At 35.9% G+C, this 22,447-nt stretch overlaps 2 protein-coding genes across 8 annotated transcripts in view; one reads left to right on the plus strand and one right to left on the minus strand.

Annotated features, from left to right (window-relative positions):
• The first annotated feature begins 10,535 nt into the window (after positions 1-10,535).
• On the plus strand, positions 10,536-17,059 carry LOC100742140 (CAPA peptides-like). Of its 4 annotated transcripts, none has more exons than XM_024366445.2 (5): positions 10,536-10,885; positions 11,690-11,731; positions 13,066-13,248; positions 14,728-14,910; positions 16,701-17,059. In XM_024366445.2, the coding sequence occupies exons 1-5, from the start codon at positions 10,828-10,830 to the stop codon at positions 16,778-16,780; spliced, it is 546 nt and encodes a 181-aa protein (XP_024222213.1). In that variant the 5' UTR covers positions 10,536-10,827; the 3' UTR covers positions 16,781-17,059. The 4 variants fall into 4 exon arrangements, with proteins under 4 accessions (XP_024222213.1, XP_003488085.1, XP_024222212.1 ...); XM_024366444.2 differs by lacking the exon at positions 10,536-10,885 and adding an exon at positions 10,892-11,035; XM_024366446.2 differs by lacking the exon at positions 10,536-10,885 and adding an exon at positions 10,892-11,035 and having other exon boundaries at positions 14,821-14,910.
• Positions 17,060-19,450: 2,391 nt separating this feature from the next.
• Positions 19,451-22,447, minus strand: part of LOC100742257 (leucine-rich repeat-containing protein 24) — a 12,777-nt gene continuing 9,780 nt past the window's right edge. For 2 of the 4 annotated variants that reach the window (XM_024366434.2, XM_024366433.2), the window contains exon 4: positions 20,895-22,447. This exon is cut by the window's right edge and continues 1 nt beyond it. In XM_024366434.2, the coding sequence (XP_024222202.1) occupies positions 22,196-22,447 (252 nt within the window). In that variant the 3' untranslated portion in view covers positions 20,895-22,195. Of the gene's footprint in view, positions 20,525-20,894 lie in introns of those variants that run through there. The other 2 variants (XM_033319806.1, XM_033319805.1) reach the window with 2 other exon arrangements.

Consider the following 22,447-nt stretch of genomic DNA (forward strand, 5'->3'; position numbering starts at 1 on the left):
GTTAATTCCTCGTCGATATTCGATCAAACTTTCTCCGGTTCTATCAAGTTGGCGCACGTGAAATGTCCTTTAGACGAAGTTCTAAGCATACAGACACTTTTGGATATTTATGGAAATTCATATTTTCACGATGATGAATGCAGCAACAGAATCTAAGTAGAAATTTATTTCATCTGAATATGAAATTTTAAAATATAAAATGGACTATAAAGAACATAAAATGTAATTAAATATTATAATGGACGTTGAACTTTGCATATTTCATATACACAGGTATCGTTGTACATTATTTGCATTCTGTGCATTCTTCTACATTTAAATTAACCGTAAATGCGATCTATTCGTAATTTATTTAAAATAATGAATTACTAGAGGCGAAAGCCGTGGCACACAAGTGTTGATTATTAAGAGGGTCCATAATAAAGCTGTTGGAACTTTGAACTCGATTCTTTCACGTCGTGTATCATCGCGAGATTTCTGTAACTTTTTCACGAATTCCAGTTTGGAAAATGCAATGTGAAAACTGTTGAAAGTATGAATCTTCCATTCGAGGAAGTTTCTGTAGATGTAAGGGTAGTTCTACGTTGATTTGTAGAATTCGAGATCGAGATGCTCTTTCGTTGCTGGATGAGTCAAGGAAAAGGATGGGGAATGATTATGGACTACAATATTTTTGTAGAAAATTAGTAAAAATAATTCACGATAAACCTAATAAAAGAGATAGTATTCTAAACGAAACAAAGTCAGTGCAATTAGAAAAAATGCAAAGAATGGACGAATGGAGTGAAACGATACGCGGAATGAAAATAGTCACTTCGTTATTTGAATGGAATAATTAGGATGGATCAGAGTATGAATTTTTGTTATAGCCTGTCCTATTCCTCTGATCTCGCGGATTATTGTCGTTTGAAACGTTCAACGAGAGCAATTTGTCAATTTATATCCTGTTTTAATCCAAGAATCTGTTTTAATCCTCTATTAATAGGAACTAAGAGCATCGAACAGTATAGGTCTATATAAATTATTTTAAATAAATATGTTTGAAGTGCCAGATAAAAAAAGACATTTTATATGCAATAATTTAAAAGCAATGAAGATGAAATTTCACTATATTAGAATAGTTTCTCTATGTAACGAAAAGAGACAAAAATATACTTTTGCATTTTAAATTATCGAGTAAAATATTGAGTATTATTGGAATTATTATAGTTGGAAGATTTCGAACATAATGGAAGCAATAGCAAGGTATGGAATACGCTTCATTCGTTCCTCTTATATTCCTCAATATTTTTATATTTTCCCTCAATTATTTCTATTTGGAGTTTGTAGAAAACGATCCCGATCAAGTGGTACTAAAAAGTAAACGTTCTTCCTTCTATCAGAAAACGAACATTCATCTCGAGTTTCCTGGTATTGTTTCGAAAACGCAGTTCGATTTACTTTTTCATCATTAAAATATCTGTAGCGGCACTCGACAGCAAACTTTCCAACGGTTCCTACCCCGCACGACGGCAGCGCTGTGGTTAGCGTAATTGGTTACGAACGCTCTTAGACCCAGGTTCGAATCCCGGCACTCATACTCCTGTTTTTCACGATCCCTAAATGAGAAGAAGGGAGCGGTCCGGATGATTGGAAGAAAATCCTCCCCCAACGTGGATGAAGACAAAAATCTTACACACCAGCAGTACCTACCACGACTATTACACCTGTCTACCACAAACTCCTTACTTACGCGTTCAACCAAATATCGAAACAGTACTCCCACACGAAACATCAAACTAAAATACAATACTTCTACATAGGAACAAGATATACACAGTGGCTCATAAAAGTATACGAACACTTACCACTGAATTTCTTTTATGAATATATTCTGTATATCAGATAAAAGTTTTGGAAATTTCGTTAGCATCGTAATGACTGCTGTGATTATAATAGTGAAATTTGACAGCAATCCAAAAATATAAATGGAAGTTATATTTCTTGCAAACATACGCTTTTTTTCTTTCTTTTTTATACGTGGGGAAATCCTCATGGGCACCCCTCCGCTCTTCTGGGAAGCGGCGGGTAGTGTTGGGCTTTACCAACTAAAACCCCACGATGGACCGCCTGACGCTCAGCTTGGATGCTCCGGGACCTCTTTCGAATTACTGCCGAAGCGCTCCTGCGTCTTCTCCTGTCTGAGAGAGTCATTCCTTAGTTCGGGACATGGGAGGGACCACCCCTCTCAACGCTATCCCCTGGGCCGTCGTGCAAGTCTGAGGAGATTCAGATCCTCCTCGACGTGTCGGCCCCTATGACCACCTAGGACGGCGCAGGACCGTCCTTCGGCGCGAAACCCTGCAAGAGTGGGATGTTCTCATCCTCTTCCGCTCTGTTCGCTTCTTTACGAGCATTACGCCTATATATGAACGAATTGCGAGGAACTTTTGCTGCCCCCTCAGCATCGCTTTCACAACTGATGAGGGGTCTAATCTCTCGCCACGTGGGGCCTCCCACGCCGGACAAAGTTCCAACGTGTGCTGGGCCGTGTCCTCGCCCTTACCGCAGTGGTGACAGGTGTTCGTTGCCTCTCTTCCGATTCTCTGCAGGTATTCCCCGAATACTCCATGTTCTGCGAGCACCTGCGTCATCCGGAAGGACAGCGGAAGTCTTCCGCGGTCCCTCCAAGCCTCCTAATTTGGCAGGACCGATCCAACGACCCGGTGGCCACGGACCTGGTCTTCGGCGAGTAGGAGTGAGTCCTCGTCCGAGCTCAGGCCTCTCTGGTTTTCGTACACTCGTCGGAGCGCCAAGGCCTGGTGCTCGAACGGAGGAGACACCGCCAGGACAGTCGCCAACGCATATGATATCGTCCGGTATCCCCTTACGATCCTGATGGCGGTCGTCCTATGAAGCCTCCTCAGCAAGAGTAGGCTGCGATGACTTGTCATCAGATACCCTGCCTACATGCAAACATACGCCTAGTCAGAAATTATTATGCAGCAGAAATAGTAATCCTAAACGTACAATTAGTGTCAAAGATGACCTCATTACATATTGTAACTTATTAATATCGCGAATAATTGACTGTTCAAGTATTCTGCTTATCCAATAAATATCTTGCGACTTCTGCATTTTCAAACCTATTTCAAATTTTATCAATATAATCACGAGATAATCGTATCTCGTTTTGTACATTTTTTTGTACAGAAGAAATAAAAGATGGGAAGATAATTAATGCAAGAAATAAATCCAGTCTTTCTACGATCAAATATACCAAGTATGCTTTTTACGATATCCGCTGTTATATCTCCATCTTTGTAATAAAACATCAAACGTGAATCTGATCTTTACGCGATCGTCTTTCCAACATTCGTCGTTACGTTTCGACGAACATGTTCGCCTTACGTCGCTCTAACTTATTTTTCACAATTAGCAGATCTCCGACTAAATAAATTCGCATGAAGGATCAGAGCCAAGTTAAGGAAAGAAACGCAAAGCATTTCGAAATGAAACGATTCGGACGGAACGACCGTTAGTTCCTACGGAGAATTTTCCATCGTCGTGGCAAGTGAAGATTTTTCCACGAGTAATTAACCGACGCAATTCGCCGCCGACTCGTAAACGCCTAACCCTTTGCTACGTGAAGAATAAACTTTTTGTTTACGGCCGTGAAATAATTGCATCGTGGGAACTTTGAACATTTTGGCGACTGCCGACGAAACAGCTAACAATAAAGTATCGTTCCGACGATTTTTACAGCCACTGGCCTCGAGTTGCTGGAAATTAAGAATCGCGTTTCATTCGAAACAACGAGGATTCCGTTCTTTTTTTTTACGCTCTCGAAAGTAACTCGATTAATCACAGCACAAGTCAACGATCTCTGGTTAGTTACAGTAGAGCTTCCCGCATCTGAACTAAGCGATACGAAAGTGTCGAGATAATGGAACTTTCGGATAAGAAAACAATCGTTTCTCTGATATTAAATTCCATTCGTTCAAACAGAGATCAAGAAAATTGTCAGTTTGTTTTAGCATATAAAGATCCATATTCTTCTTACCATTACTTTAAATTACGTAAAGATATATTATTACATCGTTCTTCTTATAGTTAGCTTACATATCTTGCCTGTAATTTCGAAACTGAGGAAAAATGAAGCTTTTCCATCTCTCTTGTATCTTTATTCGATTTAAAACGTGTAATCGTTATTTCGCCACAGTCTGCATAATAAGTATAACTTTGCACAAAAGACAAAGAACACGGCGAACTTCAAATATTTGAACACATTTTGGAAAAGAAGAAATTTCTAGATATTTTAACTATGGAGACTGCTATGTATGTATACATATGTGTAATGAAACAAAAAGTAACGTTTTGCCTATAAAGTGATTTTAAGCCAAATTGCAATAGTAACGTAACGAGAAAAATAGAAGTGGCCAGAGATTTTATAATCTCTAGTTTATAGTTTGGGATGAGCAAAGTTGCGGAGTTGAGTTTAAGATATCATAGTCTAATTATAATTAATCCTAATAAATCATACTTCGCTGTCCATGCATTTACAATAATTATTTATAACACGATGAAAGACAGAGAATTTTATTTATTTATTCAATCAATTTATGGTAGCAACGTTCGATGAGATAAAGAGATAAAATATTTTTACAAAAAAACACGTAAAAACTTTTAACAACGCACGAACCTACCTAATCCTTTTTAAAAAAAACATACATTCCGATCTTTATTTAATTAACTCTTGTTATTTTTTGTTTTTAGTTGGAGTATCTTTATTTCGCAATAGCAGCAACGATTTTCATGGTTCATGCAGCTCTTGTATGCTCAGCTTGCGCAGTCGATGCATTTTATATTTCCTTTTGGTTTTATTAGAATCTTTGCTACATCCAGCACATTCGTCTTCATTCGAAGATACAAAGCTGTCGTCTTCTGCGAAACTAGGCTCTTCAAATGCCCCTTTCAAGAGAAATAAGTCACAGAAGGAAACAGATTCAGAACTATCTTGTCCCTTTCTTGTCTGTCCTTTCTTTCTTCCTTTCCCGCGAATCTTCTAGCTTGCTGCTTTTTGTTCCAGCGTCTTTCTCTTTTCGGTGCATACACCGTTTTTATATTCTTCCAGCAATAGCACTTCTTTTTCATGGAAATCATACGCTCGAACATTTTTCAATTCATTCGTTCGTTACACTCTTTTGATCAAAAATCCCTTTTTTCGAAAAAATGCCGTACAAGTGTCATATGCTATAATGGCTTTCTTAATAGCTTTAGAAATGTCGGAAATACAATTTCGTTCGTTACAGGATAGAAACAGATTGACGATATTTTCATCAACTTTAAAGCGTTGGAATACAAAAATTGATCCCATTCAATTGCCAATCCTTTTGCAAATTTGTCCGTTAATTTCAGCGAATGAATTATAAATTCTTTTAATTAATTCCTGACGCTATTAATCTTTGCTGCGTCAACTTTTTCTTTTGAGGCTGGCCACAGGAAAAAATTCGGTAATCTATTTAGCGTTAATAGTAATGCACTTAGTAGTATAGTTAGTAATAATAAGCATGTAAATATTCAATATTTTAGAGATTATGCAAATGATCCGCCTCAGGTGTAGCATCCGACACTGGTTGAATTATCTTATTGGAAAGAAGAAAAAGTTTGCGAACATAATGTGCGTGAAAAAGTTAGTTCCTAGTAAAGGAAACAGTTGGAGGGAGTACCGGCGTTCCGATTTTATTTTCGCAGCACCATTATCCCCTCCTTTCTCTTTATTATCTACAATTAGTTTTTTTCACTGCACGAATGAAAATGTTCTTTCTTTTAAATTTATTTATTTAAAGTCGGGTATTTAATAAGCTTACAAAATATTAAATTAGCTTGTTATTGTTTTTATTTTTCATGAAAATCATACACTCGAACATTTTTTAATTCATTCGTTCGTTACACGCTTTTGATCAAAAATCCGTTTTTACGAAAAAATTCCGTATAAATATCATATGCTATATTGGCTTTCTTAATAGCTTTAAAAATGTAGGAAATACAATTTTGTTCGCTACAGGATAAAAACAGATTGACGATATTTGTATCAATTTTAAAATGTTGGAATGCAAAAATTGTGATTCTACGATACTTACATTGTATTATTTACTTCCCTGCGGCTACATTTGTTGCCAAATGTTTGTGTTTTTTTGCGTGTAAGAGCCGCTTTATTTCTTCCTTCTTCTTTATCTTCTTTCTTTATTTTCTTAAAGTTGCTTAGAATGTTGTGCTGTTGTCTTGCGTTTTGAAATATTCGACACTCGGTATATATTTTGCAGTGATTTTCACGTTGCTAATGTTACACTTCTTCGATTCTTTCTTCGTGAAAATTAACACTTTTATTCACTGCTTAGACTTAGACTTAGAAACGATGAAAATTATTATTGATATGTCTAAAATGAATTTCCAATTAATATTAAAATTGACATAAGACAACGTACAGTTGCAACAAGAAAAATAATTCTAAAATGTTCGTTCGATAACGCACGAGGAAGATTGTTATTAATTCTTTGCTTGGCGAGCAAATGAAGGAGAATACGAACGGCAGGTGGACGAATTTCAAGTAGCTGGGAAATGGCGGAAGGCAAATTTGACCCGCTATTGAAACAGTTCGTGAAATTGTTTGCCCGTTTCGTTTCACATAATGGGAAACACTATCGTGAATGAGAATTACCGCGGTTTAATTACTTTAAAAAATAAGAACGACATTCGTGCATATCGTCAAGGGACAGACATAGCTAATTCAGCCGGCTACGTTATGGAAATCGCGACCGCAAATTTTAAATATGTAATCGCGTGCTGACTTAATTAAACTGGTTTCAATTTTCGCGTTGTCCTCGTATGTATTCTGTTATAACTGTACGTGCACTTCTATCGCTCGATTCATTTCTTGTACTCTTGTGAAAACTCTCAACTTTTTGAAAAAAAAAATCTTTCGCTTATTCGTTAATTGTATTACTATTATTAATAGATTAATACGTTTACTTTTGCTTGCTTCAAGCTTTATAACTTACGTTACGTGTTAACAGATATTTCTTGTTCAAAATCTATTTTTGTATCGTAAAATTTTACGTATAATATAAATATATAATGTCGAAGAACAATCCGATGTCACAATTTGTTTTATGGAGTTTCAGGATTAAAAAAATATCCATTTAGAATCATTGTATTTTGGGTATATTTTTAATCAAAGGTTGGTGTATTTTCGAAGCGCGGGGAGACGCAATCGCGAGGAAACACGTCACTGGGAGTCGTAAATTCCCGTTACGATTATGCCGCGATTATTCCCGATACAATCGATGCCGCGAATAGATCGATCCCCTGATTTCCGTTAAGATAATGGGGGTGGTTGAGATAGTATAACGCTGCGATTAACAGGGTTATAAAGTTTATATTTCCAACACTTATGAGGTACACTGTTGAGTATGTATACGTTAAGTAAATGATTGATTTAAGGAGAGTAACCTGATAATGACTTGTTGACTATTCTAACGTTATAGAATAAGTAAAGTACAGTGACGATGCTGTGTCGGAGGAAAGCTAGCGATGGGTGTGTCTAACGCAAGGGACCATTGGATTTGTTCATGACATTTTCTTTTTGGTTAGCATTACTGAAAATTCTCAACGCGAGAATTGATTGTAATTTTAATAAATATTAAAAAAAAAAATTTTTGGTTGGGAAAGTGAGGGCAGTATACTTTGCTTCTGAATGGATAAAAGAAGGTTGGTGGACTAGAGGAAGGGTCTTAGCCGCCCTCGATAGAAAGTTGCTAATGGGAATCATCGTACGTAAGAAAAACTAACTTTCCCGTGTCAAGCTGTAGTAGACAATACTCTTTAGAAAGCGATTTAGAAACAAAGATATTTGTTCGGCCTGAAGGACCTTAGCTAGCAAATTACTGGGATTTATGATGCGTCCTTAAGACTATTGAGGGTACGGAGTAAGGATGAGCGAACATCTGGTTCCCGTCTGGCCCGCGATGTGTGGCTTGGTCTAGGTAGAGTGTCGCTCGACGTAACAGTTGGAATCAAAGTAGGAATTATCAAGTGGTCCATAGAATACAGAAACATGAAATTAAAGTCAACTTCAAATTCTTAGAGACAGTACAAGCTAAAATTCTTAGAACAATAGTAAACTCCCCATGGTACGTTAGAAACAAGGATATACGGAAGGACCTGGGAATACCAACGGTCAAAGAGGAAATTAGCAGACACGCAGGAAAATATAAAGAAAGAATAGGAACATACCCAAACCGGCTAGCTGTGGAAACGAACAACACCTCAAACATGGATAGAAGACTGAAAAGGAAACACCCAGCAGACCTCACAAAGGACTCAACCTAACAAACACGAAGATGATATCCCACTGGGGGTAGCTACCCACATGATAATCTAACAGCTAAACAATTTTACCAAATGTCCAAACTGGACAAATTGTGAATGTAAACAATTAAATAAAAACAAAAAAAACAAAATTCTGAAAATTCTGTTAGAATTTCGAGCGTAATTTTAAACATGACATTTGATCAAATAAATTTGTATTAAGCAGAGAAATCAAATTGACAATATCTACTGTTATTTTAAACGTTCAAAAAAGTATTCTTTGCCTTCTAAAAATTGAGAACTTGCAAATAATTTTATTTGCCAGCGAAAGTAATAACTTTTATCAATCACACTTTTTTATCCAATTGCTTTGTCTGGTTTAAACCAGTTGGAAAAAAATTCTGTTGGTCTACCGTAATTCAGGTGAAAAATCAATGCGTGGCTAACTCTGTAATTTCTATATCACGAATAACGATCATCTGTCGCTGCATTAAATACAGAGAGTTGCACAAGCGGTTTCTGCCAATTGCAAAATGGGATTTATGGCGAAACATCGAACGATTTGGTCAACATTAATCGCAGTTCCGTCTGTTTACATGAATTTCAACGCACCCTTTTATTGCGTATTATACGGCTATTTGCATTTATCCGTGACTCTCATTAGGGAGATTTTAATGCCACTCTTTTTGTACATTTCATGTTTATTTGATATTTAAACGTGTTTCATACGTTTAAAATATTTATTTAAAAAAAAAATCTCCAAAAATGCATCATTGCAGATTCGTAAAATTTCTTGAAAAAGTTACATATTGATCATTTTCATTACTCTGATAATTGCAGTGATAAAATTTAATTTACTTTTGTATTGTCGAAGCGCTGTAAGACTATATAATTTCATTCTGAAAAATTATAGCGTTTTCTCCGTATCACTTTATTTCCCACTGTACATGTAGGCCGTTTCCCAAATCCAAGTTCTCCATCGAAATCCATAAACTCTATCCTACCTTCGTCAATATTTCACAACCAACCTTTCTCCTTCACCAACGAATCAGGTTAAAATCCCAGAAAATCTCTGGAAATCCTTCCAAGTCTCTATCATCCCCCCCAAAATACAACACCCTAACCTCAACGATTTCGAACGCTGACCCATTAAGGTCCAACGTTGCGTTAACGCAGTATTTCATTTTGGAATCCTTTTTTTTCTCGATCAATTTACCATATTGAATTCGGTTTTTGAACATCGTGGTGGTAGAAGGGAATTCGATGAATTTGCCCGAGCCTTTGACTCTCAATGGTGCGCGTACATTACGATGTATTTTTAGTTATTAATTAACTAAATGAGAAATTTCATTTGTTTGTTCTTGTTTACAAGAGCATGCTTCGGAAATGTTTTTGTATTATTAATAAAAATGTTTTTTTATCATTAACAATCGTTCAGGTAATATTTCATCTGCGATACTCCTTTGCAGGAAATTTCAATTGTACGTATGAATTTTACTCGTTTAATATCGTAACTTCGGCAATTTTTAATTCCCGGCATGGGAAATACAATTTTAAATCGCCCCATAGTGGCGAAATTCGATTGCAGAGTATTAAGAATGTTAAAATAAACGATTCGTCGAACTATTAACTGGTTTCAAATATCATCCTTAGAATTAATTACGATGGCATTTTTATCGATTGGATAAAACCTCCTCCGTCTTATCTATCTTATCCTGAGAATTCCATTTTTGACCTATAGTATTACAATAGCATATTTATAATTATATGTACATTTATAACATAACATCATATACACTAAAATATTAGGGTTAAGGATAGACAGCAGTATAAAGAAATAGTCAAGAACTATTTATTGCATGTAAAAGCTCAAATTTCGCTAGTAACCGACACACAATATGCGCTAATATACAGTAAATCGTCGATATGTATTACGTAAGAATTTATAACAGGAAAATCTTCGACGTCTAATTAACACTCAAACAACCAGATTTGAGTGTATAATCAAAAATGCAAAATAATATTATTTTATGCAGCGGCACCCGTTTAACCAGCACGGGTACAGACAAAAGGTAGCAATGTGCAATATATATTAGCCTACTTGTCCTGTTTTCATTAAAATTTGACTTATACTCTTTTGTCCGGCCATCGGAGTATCCTCACGTTTTATGAAGCCAGTAGGTGTCCTAATACCTACGAACAGTGGTAGGCCGAATGTATCAGCAGAATGAAGAAACGAGGCGTCGAATCACCATACCGATCGCGTAGAGGGGCGAATGGAACGAGGCAATGTGGAAAGAGAGGGTTGAGAAGGCGACCGGGGGTTGGGCTGGCAACCCCCGTAGTCGGACGAGGCGCAAGGTATAAAATCAGACGTCGGATACCTGGGGGCATTCAGTGTCGAGCGAGATACCGTGCTCTGCTCAGTATCGCTTCATCGGATTCTGATCACCGTGTGACCGAACGATCGCCATCGCAATGAGAAATCACCTATTTGTATTCCTGGTCGTTCTAATATTTTCCACCTCTTTCAACCGTAAGTGTAGTGCCCCTTCCGGCCTCCGAGTGGACCGGAAGGGGATGCTTCTAGTATTTTCTGGGGTTCTCTTGCACAATCGTTTCTGTCGATTGACGACATCGATAAATAATAATGGCAAAATAAACTGCAATGATATCGGTGATGTTGGTAAATTGAAGAGTTACGTTTCGTAAGTCACAGTCTTTGATTTTGCATTATTAATTTTGAAAATAGAATGACATTAACGATATGAGTAAATTGCTAACATCGATAAATTGATAAATTGTGGTTATGTAGTAGATTATGAACTTTGATTTTGCAATTCTATGATAAATTTTACGTTTCGTTACGATCAACTGTTTTAATTTAAACAATAGAAAATAAGACTTAGAACCTACAGCCCAGAAATAAATAGTTAACCTGTGGTAACAACGTAGTAATTTCTTGCAAAATTTTCTTTCATCGAAAGTTTCATCTGTTCTTTGACTATGAAACTTGTTAGTGATATTAGTTATATCAATTTAGTCATTAGTTAGTGATAGTTAGTTATATCAGTGACTCGTGATTTGTAAAATTTCATTAGTACAATTGTGCAAAGGATCCCTGGTTTCGCGCCATCGATGGGGTTCGCCATAAGACATTGCCATTATTCTTCTTCGTCTTTCAGTTTCCTACTTTTTCTTATTTGTCTGTAGCGTTTTTACGCTTCTTGACTTCTTACTTTTCTCTTACTTAAACTGGATCGTTGACGACTTAAGTAACGTTTCAAGCTTAAGTTTCTTTGAAAAGAATTTTTTGTTTGTAATTCAATTTGTTTTTTAGTCTCCCAATGTGGGCAAGGTCGGCGGTTGCAGTCTACCAAAGGCAAGACATTCTCATGAGTATCATAATTTTTTTTAATTCTTTTCAACTTTCTCTTCAGACACTTGAAAACTTGACGATTCACTTAAACAGTCTCGTTGCGTGTAGAATTCGATAATGCAATTAAACGTGTCTATCTCTGATACCAATTTCCTGTCGTCGCTTTATTAAATTTAGTCGTACTAATCAATTTTTCTATCAATTTACCTAAAATTTAGTAATGGAAACACATTTTTCTGTTTTCAATAATAGCGTACTCTTATTGGTTTTAGAGTTTAGTGACGAAAATCAACTTTTCTATTCTTGATACTATTTCATCGTGATAACAATGTCCATAATACGAAAACGGCATCAATGCATAAACAAATTGCACTAGATATGTAAATATAGTTCGTAACTGACGCTCTGCTTGCTTGTTTAAGCATAAACTACGCAGGATATTTCATTTAATTTAGTCGTTATTTTTAATTAACCTTTTGCCAGCTTGGTCGAAATTTCTTTGAATCCAAACATTACACGACTCTGAACATTTTTATACCAGCAACGCTTCCTACTATCTTAACCTTCCCGTCCTTTTCATTTCTAATTAACCTAAAAAAAAGAGAGAGAGAGAGATCATGTTACCCTAAAAGAGGAAAACTGAATCCTCTGACGCATTCACCAAAAAAAAAAACTGAAACACGCCCGCTTGTAAAAATTTATTATGCAATGAAGCAGAAATATTCGTAAGATACATCAACTAATTGGATGTCTATTCATTAAATGAAAAACAAATGTCACATTAATTACTTCCATTAAAAATATATGCTTCTATTTGTCCTAATACAAGTTGCATAATATTATTTTCAATTTTTCTTCGATTCTCGTATTTAACCATTTTAACCTACACATATATACAGGTTCACGAAAGTATTCGAACACATGTACATAGCTTCTAAGATCGTATTACGTCGTCATACGAAACATTTCGAAGTTTCATTAGCACAGGTATATTATATAATACGTACTTCGCGGAGATCACAAAAGTATTTGAACAATTACTCGCTATATTGATAAATGTTAATATTCATCGGGACCATCTTTAACATTCATTACATTATACTTCAAATGATTTTTCAAGCTTTATATTAATCGTCTACTCTAAATATCTGTTTCATTACATCAATACATTTTCAGATTAATTTCAAATTTGATTATTTGTAGGAAGATTCTGTGGTAAGAGTTGGAATAATTTCGTGCGCCAGTGTAAATTTTTATTCAATTTTGTTTGCCGCCTTAATTCTTAAATGCTTATCGAGCATTTCAATTTCCGTCATCTGTTACGTAATATATTTCAGAGGGAGAAAAGTTAAAGTTGAATGACAGGCGAGCTTCTGGTCTGATGGCATATCCGAGGATCGGTCGATCCGACGTGCCGATTCCTAACCTAAATTTCAACCGTCGCCACGCCAACGAACCAGACACAGATTTCCAATTTTACAGCCCCGAGTTTGACTCCGTCTCCGACAAAGATTACGAAGGTGAAGTATCGCCAATAACATTGAAACGTGCATTCGCATGCCATCCCGCAATCCCATTTTACGTGTAATTTATCTTGCCCGGTGAAAGATGGCCAATAGCCCGCGCCATTTTGCGTGCAGAACGTTCCACTTAGAGCGTGGCAACCGGCTCCTCGTTCTTCTATTCTTCTACGTGCAATTTCGACCACCTAAAACAAAATGACGAATCGTTGTATCGTTTCGCCCGTCCGACAGATCTTTCATAACAGCCATTTTTTACAGAGGTCGCTTCATTCCATGTGCGGAGATACGAAACTGATGTTTCGAAGAAATAACGTGACAGATCTATTTTCTTTTTTTTTTGCGATTAGGATACAATCGTAAAGAACTTTAGTTATCGATCGAAAATTGGCAAATTTGCAGCGAGAAATTGGAAATAATTATGGCTGACATTTTTATGCATTTGTGTGAAACTTAGGGATGGAAAATAGACAGAATGTATATTATATGCAAAAGAAAGTTTATAAAATAAAACGTGTAAGGACATACAATAATTGTGCAAAATGGATTTATATTTAATTAGGGCAAAGAGTAACTATAAAATCTTTAGTATTATACGAAAGTTACTAAAGTTCATAGTATATCAATTTTACACTTTCTTTTATTCGCCACTGTATATAAAATATCCAAGGCAGAATACTCGTTATAATTTTTAGTAAGTAAAACGAGTCTCTATCGGAACGAGTTTATATCGTTTCAGCTTCCATTTGCTTGCAGTAAGATTTATTTCTTTTATAGCACCGATATCCAAATTATATCGAACAATATTGTAGTAAGGTAGATTACATTGAGCTTCACGATTCCTACGTCATGTTAATATTTAACATTTTCAGTATACGTCTATGGCGTACGTAGACTTTACGCGAATACTTTATAGTCTGTCACACTAAGTTTATTCTACTTGATCTCGGTGTGTCTCGTTCGTTCTCTCCGCCGTACAATTCCACTTACGTGATTCAAATTTGTAGATACGATAGTTTCGATCAATAACCAAAATTCACGTGTCCTATATCTATAACTGTATCGAATATGCCGATGTTAATACACTGTGACCACGCGTTATGGATTTACTAATTTCGCTAAATATTAAAATTCGTTACAGGTCAATAATTAAATTTAGTCAATCCTAGCTTTACTATTGTGTTAGATGAATTTGTTGCACTATAAACAATCAGCTGTTCATGTTAAACTATGTTTTTTCTATACGCTAATTCTCTAGAATCTTGTAAATATGATATGTTTGGCTAATAGCAAGAATCCAGGTGCTTATCGTTTATCAATTTGAAGAGTTTATCTTACGAGAGAATTGATTGTAGTTGTGAGTAAAACGATCTGTGCACAACTTTGGGAAATTGAAATTTCCTTCCCTAAAGTCTAATTCAAAGGATAGAAACACACCTCGAGCTAGCGTAATCGCATAAATTACCATACAATTTGCAGACGTTCGCAATACAGCTCCCGGATCCCTTGGGAGATCGATGAACCTTAAACACGCAGACAAATTTCCAAAGGAAGCATCATGGTTGATTTCAGATCGTATCCGTTCACCCAAAGATTATCAACTTTGGCAAAAGATCGACGATGGAAGATTCGTTTATCCCGGCTCGTTGCTACTCACTCAAGGTATGAGATAACCTTCTTTACGTTAGAAAATTTTTAGGGTTTGTACCAATCGATCTTTGATCGAGTTACACAGTAAACAAATTGACCAACTTCGTTAACCCTGCAGCGTTCTCTCCAATGTTTTCAACGCAATTGTATTCTTCTAACGTTAAAAAAATATCTCAAGTTTGAGCAGAATGAAAAGATTGCTATCGTAATGTATTTTTTAATAATTTCTCAATGCAATTTAATGCCAGATATATCCTTGAACCTTAAAGAACACCATTGAATTATAAAAATTCGAGAATCGCAACAGGGTTGAGATCAATTGTTTGATTTCCAAAGAATCAAATACAAATTGTGCATAAACGATTTTCGATCACAACCATTCTTCCACTTCGCATATTCTTCGTGTGATCTATCCATTGACTTATCGCTGTTACATTCTGTATAACTCTTGCTGTATAAATATCACAGTTTAATTATAAATATCCGATAACAGTTAACAAGGCGCCTCATCCATCGACTCAAAGAGGCTGACAACAGAAGAGTGTTTCTATAACCCAGGCCACTCGTTCACACTTTATTTCGTGCCATATAAACTGCCCATCGATTTATCACCGTTTCGTCGTGTACAGTCGGTCGGTTATGCTTGAAGCATTCGATCGTGATTCGAATTCTTTTTTTCGGGTTTCGCTGTAGAAACGTTGCCAGTGTGGGAACGTTTCGCTATTTCGATATAGCCGCGCGAAAATTCCAATCCCATTGATACGTGATCCGGGAACAAAAGCTCGAGCATTCGTCGCGAATGTTCTGTTGATGCGCGGCCCAAATGCCAATTTAATTTTTCCCCTCGTACTGATACTATTTCACTCCACCTCTCTGTCTCGCTGTCAATGGCACAGGATAACGCGTTCGTAAACGTGCATGCCAGATTTCCAAAGAATAAAACGCTGTTAATGCGTTATTTATACGGGGTGAGCGTAAAAACTCGATGAGAAGATGTTACACCTGTGATACTCTGTGAGCTAATATTAATAGACGATTTTTGGGACGAATTGCCATACTGCAAGAAAATTCAGATTTCTACGCATTTATAGAAAATTTGAAAGTCCAAAATTGCAATCCTCGTCGTACAGAAATCGTCGTTTTATCGCGAATTTCATTTATGGGAAATTAAAAATTGCGAAAAAGCACAGAATTCAAGTATCCAAAACGCTCTACGTATCATATATTCGATCACATTCTATAATCTAATCGAATACTCAATCTTTCTTCTCATCTGTAGCAATTAAAATGTAAGATCAATCAGTTGCTTTAGCTCCTTAAACACTGTGAAAGAAAATCACGTTAATCCTATTATCTCGAGTGAAATTTTATTTCCGTAGTTTTCAAAAATGTAAAAAATGGAATTAATCGGTTTGTCGTTATTTAGTAATAAACAAAAACTAGGGAAGTTGTCATTTATAGATTATATTATCACGGGATGATAATGTTAAAACAAAATTTTCATAGACTGAGATTTCACCAATGACCTTTAAGAGTTGAACATTCGCATCAAATTTAAAGAAATTTACACAAAAGAAAAAATAAAGAAACTTCGTTAAATTGAAGTATTACGTGATTAAATAAAATGAAAAAATACTTCTTCCTATAGAACAATCTGCTCAGTTAATATAACCAAGCCTGAAATCCGAGGTTTGTTCTTCAACAATAGGAAATCTGTTGATCCTCGACATCAATGATCGGACTATTTGCATAGAACTATATAGTCAACGACTATTTGTGTCTTCATTGTCGACTAATTTCAGATTCTCGAAACATTCAACCGAGTGGTTACACGCCAAGACTTGGTCGTGAAAGCGACGTCGATCGAACTGTCTGCAAATGATCTTCGAGGATCTTCAGCTGCGACTCCATGGAACTCACGCGATCTGACCTAACCTATCTCTAGCCGGTAACCAGCTACCCTCGGCGATGTCAGACCTAACCTTCCTTTAATATTACCAGAAGGTTTTACAAACAACAAAACTACGAGTCGATTCTGCGTGTAACACACAACTGCGAGAAATATTGTTCGTAGAGAATTTATAGAAGATTGTTCTACATGTAAAGCGGTCCATAGAATTTTCGCTGACACACGAACGGGTAATAAAGCTGGTGAAACGATGTTTCGTTCTGAACAGATACCTTCTCCCCTCTATGAACTCGTTCCATTCCTCCTTTAAAGAATTTTCTTCCCTCCGTTGTTATCGATTTCGAATTTCCCCGTTTTCTTTTTGGAAGAACTCTTCAGTTACGACGTAATGTCTCGGTATTTTTGTTTTCGAAATTTTTGTTGAAACGAGTTGAAAAATTTCTTTTACTTTTCGTTAAGGTCCTCTATGTTTCTTCATCTTTACGGGAATTGAGCAATTTAGCAGAGCATTTGTTTGGGGAAAAGAAAATTGAACATTTGTTAATTGGAAGTTTGAGGCTTTCCTTAATTCGTAGTCTTCTTTTCCTTGATTTCTTGGCGTTCTATATGATAACAGAAGATGATAGTAAAATATTCGACGATTTGTCGTCATGTAATGGAAATAAGCTCTCTCTCTCTCTCTCTCTCTCTCTCATGTATTGTTAAGTTCCACTAAATATCTTTATTTTTATACCCATTATATTTTATGCATTTTGGAAAAGATTGAAAAAATTTGCAAGCTTTCATCATGTTGTTTTCTTTAATTCTTTTGATGTTATATACTGATAAAAAAGTTTCTTTACAAAGCCCCCTTTACAGCTTTAATATACAAATTAATATCGATTGTCCTTTTTTATAGCCGGCAGGCTAGAAAATGAAATAAATTACAAATTTATGTTGTTCTTCTTAAAATTTATCACATTATTCGTTTGTAATATAATCCAGAAATGAAATTTCCCTTTGATCATCGTAAGAGGCAAACAGTGCATTGAATTATTAATTAACGACGAAAGAGGATATTTCGCATCGATGTTAATCGAGTGATTAAACCCATAGGAAGGATTCTGACCAACTTTCTCTGGAAGCTTCTGGCATTTTAATGAAGTTCGTTTAATCCACGAATCACCAGGGAATCAAGTCTGGAAATAAATCCTCATATCTCGATCGATTATTCCTTTTTTTTTGTTCTTCATCGCAACGTGAATTATGGATGAATTCGTCGACACGATTATAAAAACATATATATAACGATTGAAATATTAATTTTTATATTCAGTGGCGGAAAATACGATTGCATTTCGCGGGTATTATCATCCACTTCGAATATTGTAATTAAAATTACAATATGCACAATATACGCAATTATGCTACGGTTTTAAAACTTCGAAACCAACAACGTGTCTTTAATCAACAATTGTATACTAAAATGTTCATTCAAAGATAAGCGTAATTTTCTTGATTTTCTGACCTTAATGTCATTTTATGTCGTTTGATGTCACGATGTTAAAGAATAGTATTTTAATGCGGCAAAATCAGTTTGGTCCAAAAGTTCAAAAACTAAGACTCTTAAAAACAGCTTCTAAGCCGATGAAATTTCACAGAAAGATACGAGTTTTGATATTATGACCACAATTATTTGTAGATTGATTATGAAAATGCATATTTAGCTGAAGTAAAAATCAAACAAAAGGACGATTTTGCTACAACGATGTAAAAATTGCTTTCTGAATATTCAGCTGAATTTTTAAATCGTCCTCCTACAAGATAAAAAAGACACGAGTTATCGTGTTCTTTTCTCTGTAGTCCGTATACAGAGGTAACAAGTTGTATCATAAGGTTCCTCGTCTAGCGGTAATTATCACCGAATACGAGTATTAAGCCAATTTATGTCTATTCGAATCGAAACTATTCACCGATGCTGTGTATATTTAGTGGATACAATGCAACGATTTAGCAAACAATGCACGTATTACTATCGATGCAAGTTCAGATTTCTAATTTCTGCGGGTCGAATGCAACGAGCGGAGAACGATTACGGTCGCCCTCGTCGATTCTGCCTGTTCGGAATTTCGTTTAATCTCCGGAATACCGCAGTAATGCGGCTACCATCGGCCATTCTGCTAATAATTGCCTTCATTAATTAAAGAGGTTCCTACCAGTTTTAAGGAAATCTAAATAAATGTCTTACTTATATATTCTGGGATTCCAAATAAATATTCTTTGCTTTTCGAGCGAATGTCTTATTCTTTCAATTTAGAATTATAACAATAATTTACGTAAGACGTATTTAAACTATCGCTAATACTAAAACTATTTGAAAGTAAATTAATTCAGAATAGAAAGTAAATGTTCTATTGATTTCGATTGGATAAATATTCTACCCATATAAATGGAATCTTCAATTTTGTCTTGACAATTTGCTATTAGACTTTTTAATTAAATAAGGTTAGACTTGAACGAGTACATAAATTAAATCATTTAATTAGATATTTAAATTTTTATATTATATTCTAGAACAGGTATAGCGTACTTAAACAATAAGGGGTGAACGTTAAAATTTCAAAGAAAGAGATTTACGAACCATCAAAAATCAATTAGAATTTGCAGACTAACTTTTTGAACTTTATTTTCTCCTCGAAAAAAATGTACACCACTTGAACCTTAACCTTCGCCCTCTGTCAACCTCTTCCTTCGCTGACGATTTTTCAATCCCCCCAACATTTTGCCCAAAAGATAACAATTCTTGTTTAGGTTCGATCGATCAGATCGATTGTTCGTCGGAATAAGTGAGAACAATAATTCGATGATGTGTAAAATTCAATCGTTTTATTTAATTGACAAAGTGTTCATAATTGGCGGCGACACGGCACGCGCCCGCCACGCTATTAAATACGTGTACTGCGATAACAAATATGTACAGTTGATGGAGTCGAAACAGTACAATTAGAAATTAAATCATTAGGCAGTTAAAACGATAATGTGGCCATACTCAGGGCCGTATTATGGAAGAACTTGTAAATCCTTAAAAATTGGATCTTGGAAATTTCGGGTCTTTAAATTTTTGACAATTGAATCTTTGATTCCTAAAGTCTCTGAAAATATAATACACTGAATAGGTTACAAAAGCCATTTGTGAGTTACATTTTCACTCTAAATTCTTATTAATGTAAATTATTGATGTAAGCTTTAATGGCTGACCAATTTTACGAGGCCACTATATCGATTCCACCAACACTGCACACGTAGAGTACGTAACAAACTAGTGATACACCTCGAGAATGATTAGGGGAGATAACGTTATTTCGTTCTCTGCATCCACTGAGGATAACCTCGTTCCTCCTCGTCTTCTTTTTTCTGTCCCTTTCTTCTTCGTCCTTTCCTTTGTCTTCGTATTCCTTTTTTTTTTTTTTTATTTTCATTAGTTATTTACAAACCACTGGAATCCGTGGGTATTGGCAACTAGAAGAAACTTACGTCCTAAAACGATCACACACGCACTCGTCATTGTACACGCTTCCTCTGCGAGCAGCCATTGTACGCCGACCAAGCATGCAAGCCAGTTAGACAAGCGAACATACAGACACGAGGGGGGCTCGTCTTAGAAACTGCACGTGTCCAGTTGATTGTATCCATGGGTTGAGGAACGTTGACGCAAGTCGATGGTTCCGTGGAATATAGCTGAAAATTGGAAAGGAGATTGCTTTCTTAAGCTGTTCATAGGAGTTTTAAGAGGTTAGGAATGACGCAGTAGTATATATGAATTACTGACAGGTTTAGGAACTGGATAAAATTGTTTCTATGATAGCAGTTTGAGAAAATCGGTGGTTTGATTTAGTGGAATATATCTGAAAATCGAAAAAGGAGATTAATGTATCTGTCAGAGGAATTTGATGAAATTTTCGAGAAGTGGAGAAGTTAGGTTAATAGTAAGGAACGAAGCGAACGACAGTGAATTTTGATGTAACAGGTGCTTAAGGGAATAAAGAATACATAATCAACAATCCTTTTAACAGTTAGGGTTGCGGAAGGGTAGTCAAAATTAAACAAATTAATATTATATTTTTCGAATATAATGTGGCTTGAAGTTACATTATGTCAAACTCTTTGATAGTTTATCAGATATTTCACAGTTTTTAAATGATCAAAGACTAGATTAAGAGAAACTTCTTCTTGAAATTAAAATATTGATAAAAATAATCTGAAAAGTCTGAACAAGAAACGAAGAAAGATAAGAGATAATGGTGTTTTGAATGGCAATTATCGGCGTTATAAATAAAGAAACTGATTCACTGTGTAACATAAACATTCTCAAAGAATAAAATATCAATTAATGAAAATATGGATGAACGAGGAGCTAGATGGAAAGTAAATAACCGCAGCACTCTATTGGAAGCACTATAATTGCTACCCATTGAACTGAAATCATAAATATATTATATACACCGAACGAATAGATTGCTGGATGAAGTTCTTAAAATTATGCACAGCGAGCTTCTAAAACGGTCAACATCGAAAAATATCGGGTCGACTATACAATGTGTGTATGTTCGTTATAAAAAGTCACAAGTCTTACGAGTTCTAGCATCAGAAATCACTTTAGCTTTCTGTATTTTCGTTTCTGATACTTGAGCAAACGAACGAGTTTAATCTTTATTTCCTTTTTCTTTCGAGCTATTTACAAAAATGAACCGTCCTCTTTGGCGCAAAAAGCATTTCATTCGTCGGCGAGAAAGGTCGATAATAAATTCCAAATGGCGAACGTTGATTTATTGGCACTAACGTTGATCAGCGGCGCTAGTGTTGCCAACTTAGTGAATAGTAAGGGGAACGTGCAGTTTCGAGACTCAACGTCTTACGTAATCGAATAGGTTGTTGGACAGACATAACTGTGTTTATACTACTTTCGATAACCTCCGGACGTCTTTTTAAATATACCAACGAGATACAAACTTTCTAGGTCCCTGTATGCATACAACCTTAATCAATGTACGCTCGAGGAGTGATTTTTCGGATGATTTAAAAATGTGAGCCATTCGCTTACCAAGTGATGATAACAATTGTTAACTTACGTGTATATTACATCAATCACGGTATAAGTACAAGAGATACAAAAGTGTCCTTTCTATTTTTCCCTTAATTTACATTTGGCAACAGGATTATTGGTCTTCTGGCTTTTCATAAAGATCCATTAACAGTTTGAAAAATCAACAAATTGAATGACAAATAACGCAACACAGATATCACAAGTGAACAAAAATGAAATTATCAAAAGTACAACGGTCACCACACATCGTCTCAATTTCTTGTGTTATACAATTCCTACGTGGAAACAACACACTCGCCAGTGTTTCACCTGGTAGGCCCACGGCTCACCGTATAAAATGCGGATACGTGTGGAGTACTATCAACGACAAACACAACGAACGAGATCAACGGGGAAGAGGACGCGCGTGACTGAACATGATGGTGGTTTGTTTTTTCGGATTGAGGGGGGAAAAAAGCGACGGACGAGCTTTGAACAATTATACCGACTATTTGCTCGAAAGCCGGCCGCACGAGGACATCCCTCATAGGGATACAAACTCGTGTGGCGGTTGTATG

Source organism: Bombus impatiens, unplaced genomic scaffold, assembly GCF_000188095.3.
Source record: "Bombus impatiens unplaced genomic scaffold, BIMP_2.2 scf_0217, whole genome shotgun sequence".
NCBI lineage: Eukaryota > Metazoa > Arthropoda > Insecta > Hymenoptera > Apidae > Bombus > Bombus impatiens.

Coding starts and splice junctions, on each gene's coding strand:
- LOC100742140 (XM_024366444.2), top strand. CDS start 10,930: ATGCTTCTAGTATTTTCTGGGGTTCTCTTGCACAATCGTTTCTGTCGA. Junction 11,732..13,065: donor GCGGTTGCAGTCTACCAAAG/GCAAGACATTCT, acceptor AATATATTTCAG/AGGGAGAAAAGTTAAAGTTG. Junction 14,911..16,700: donor CTCGTTGCTACTCACTCAAG/GTATGAGATAAC, acceptor GACTAATTTCAG/ATTCTCGAAACATTCAACCG.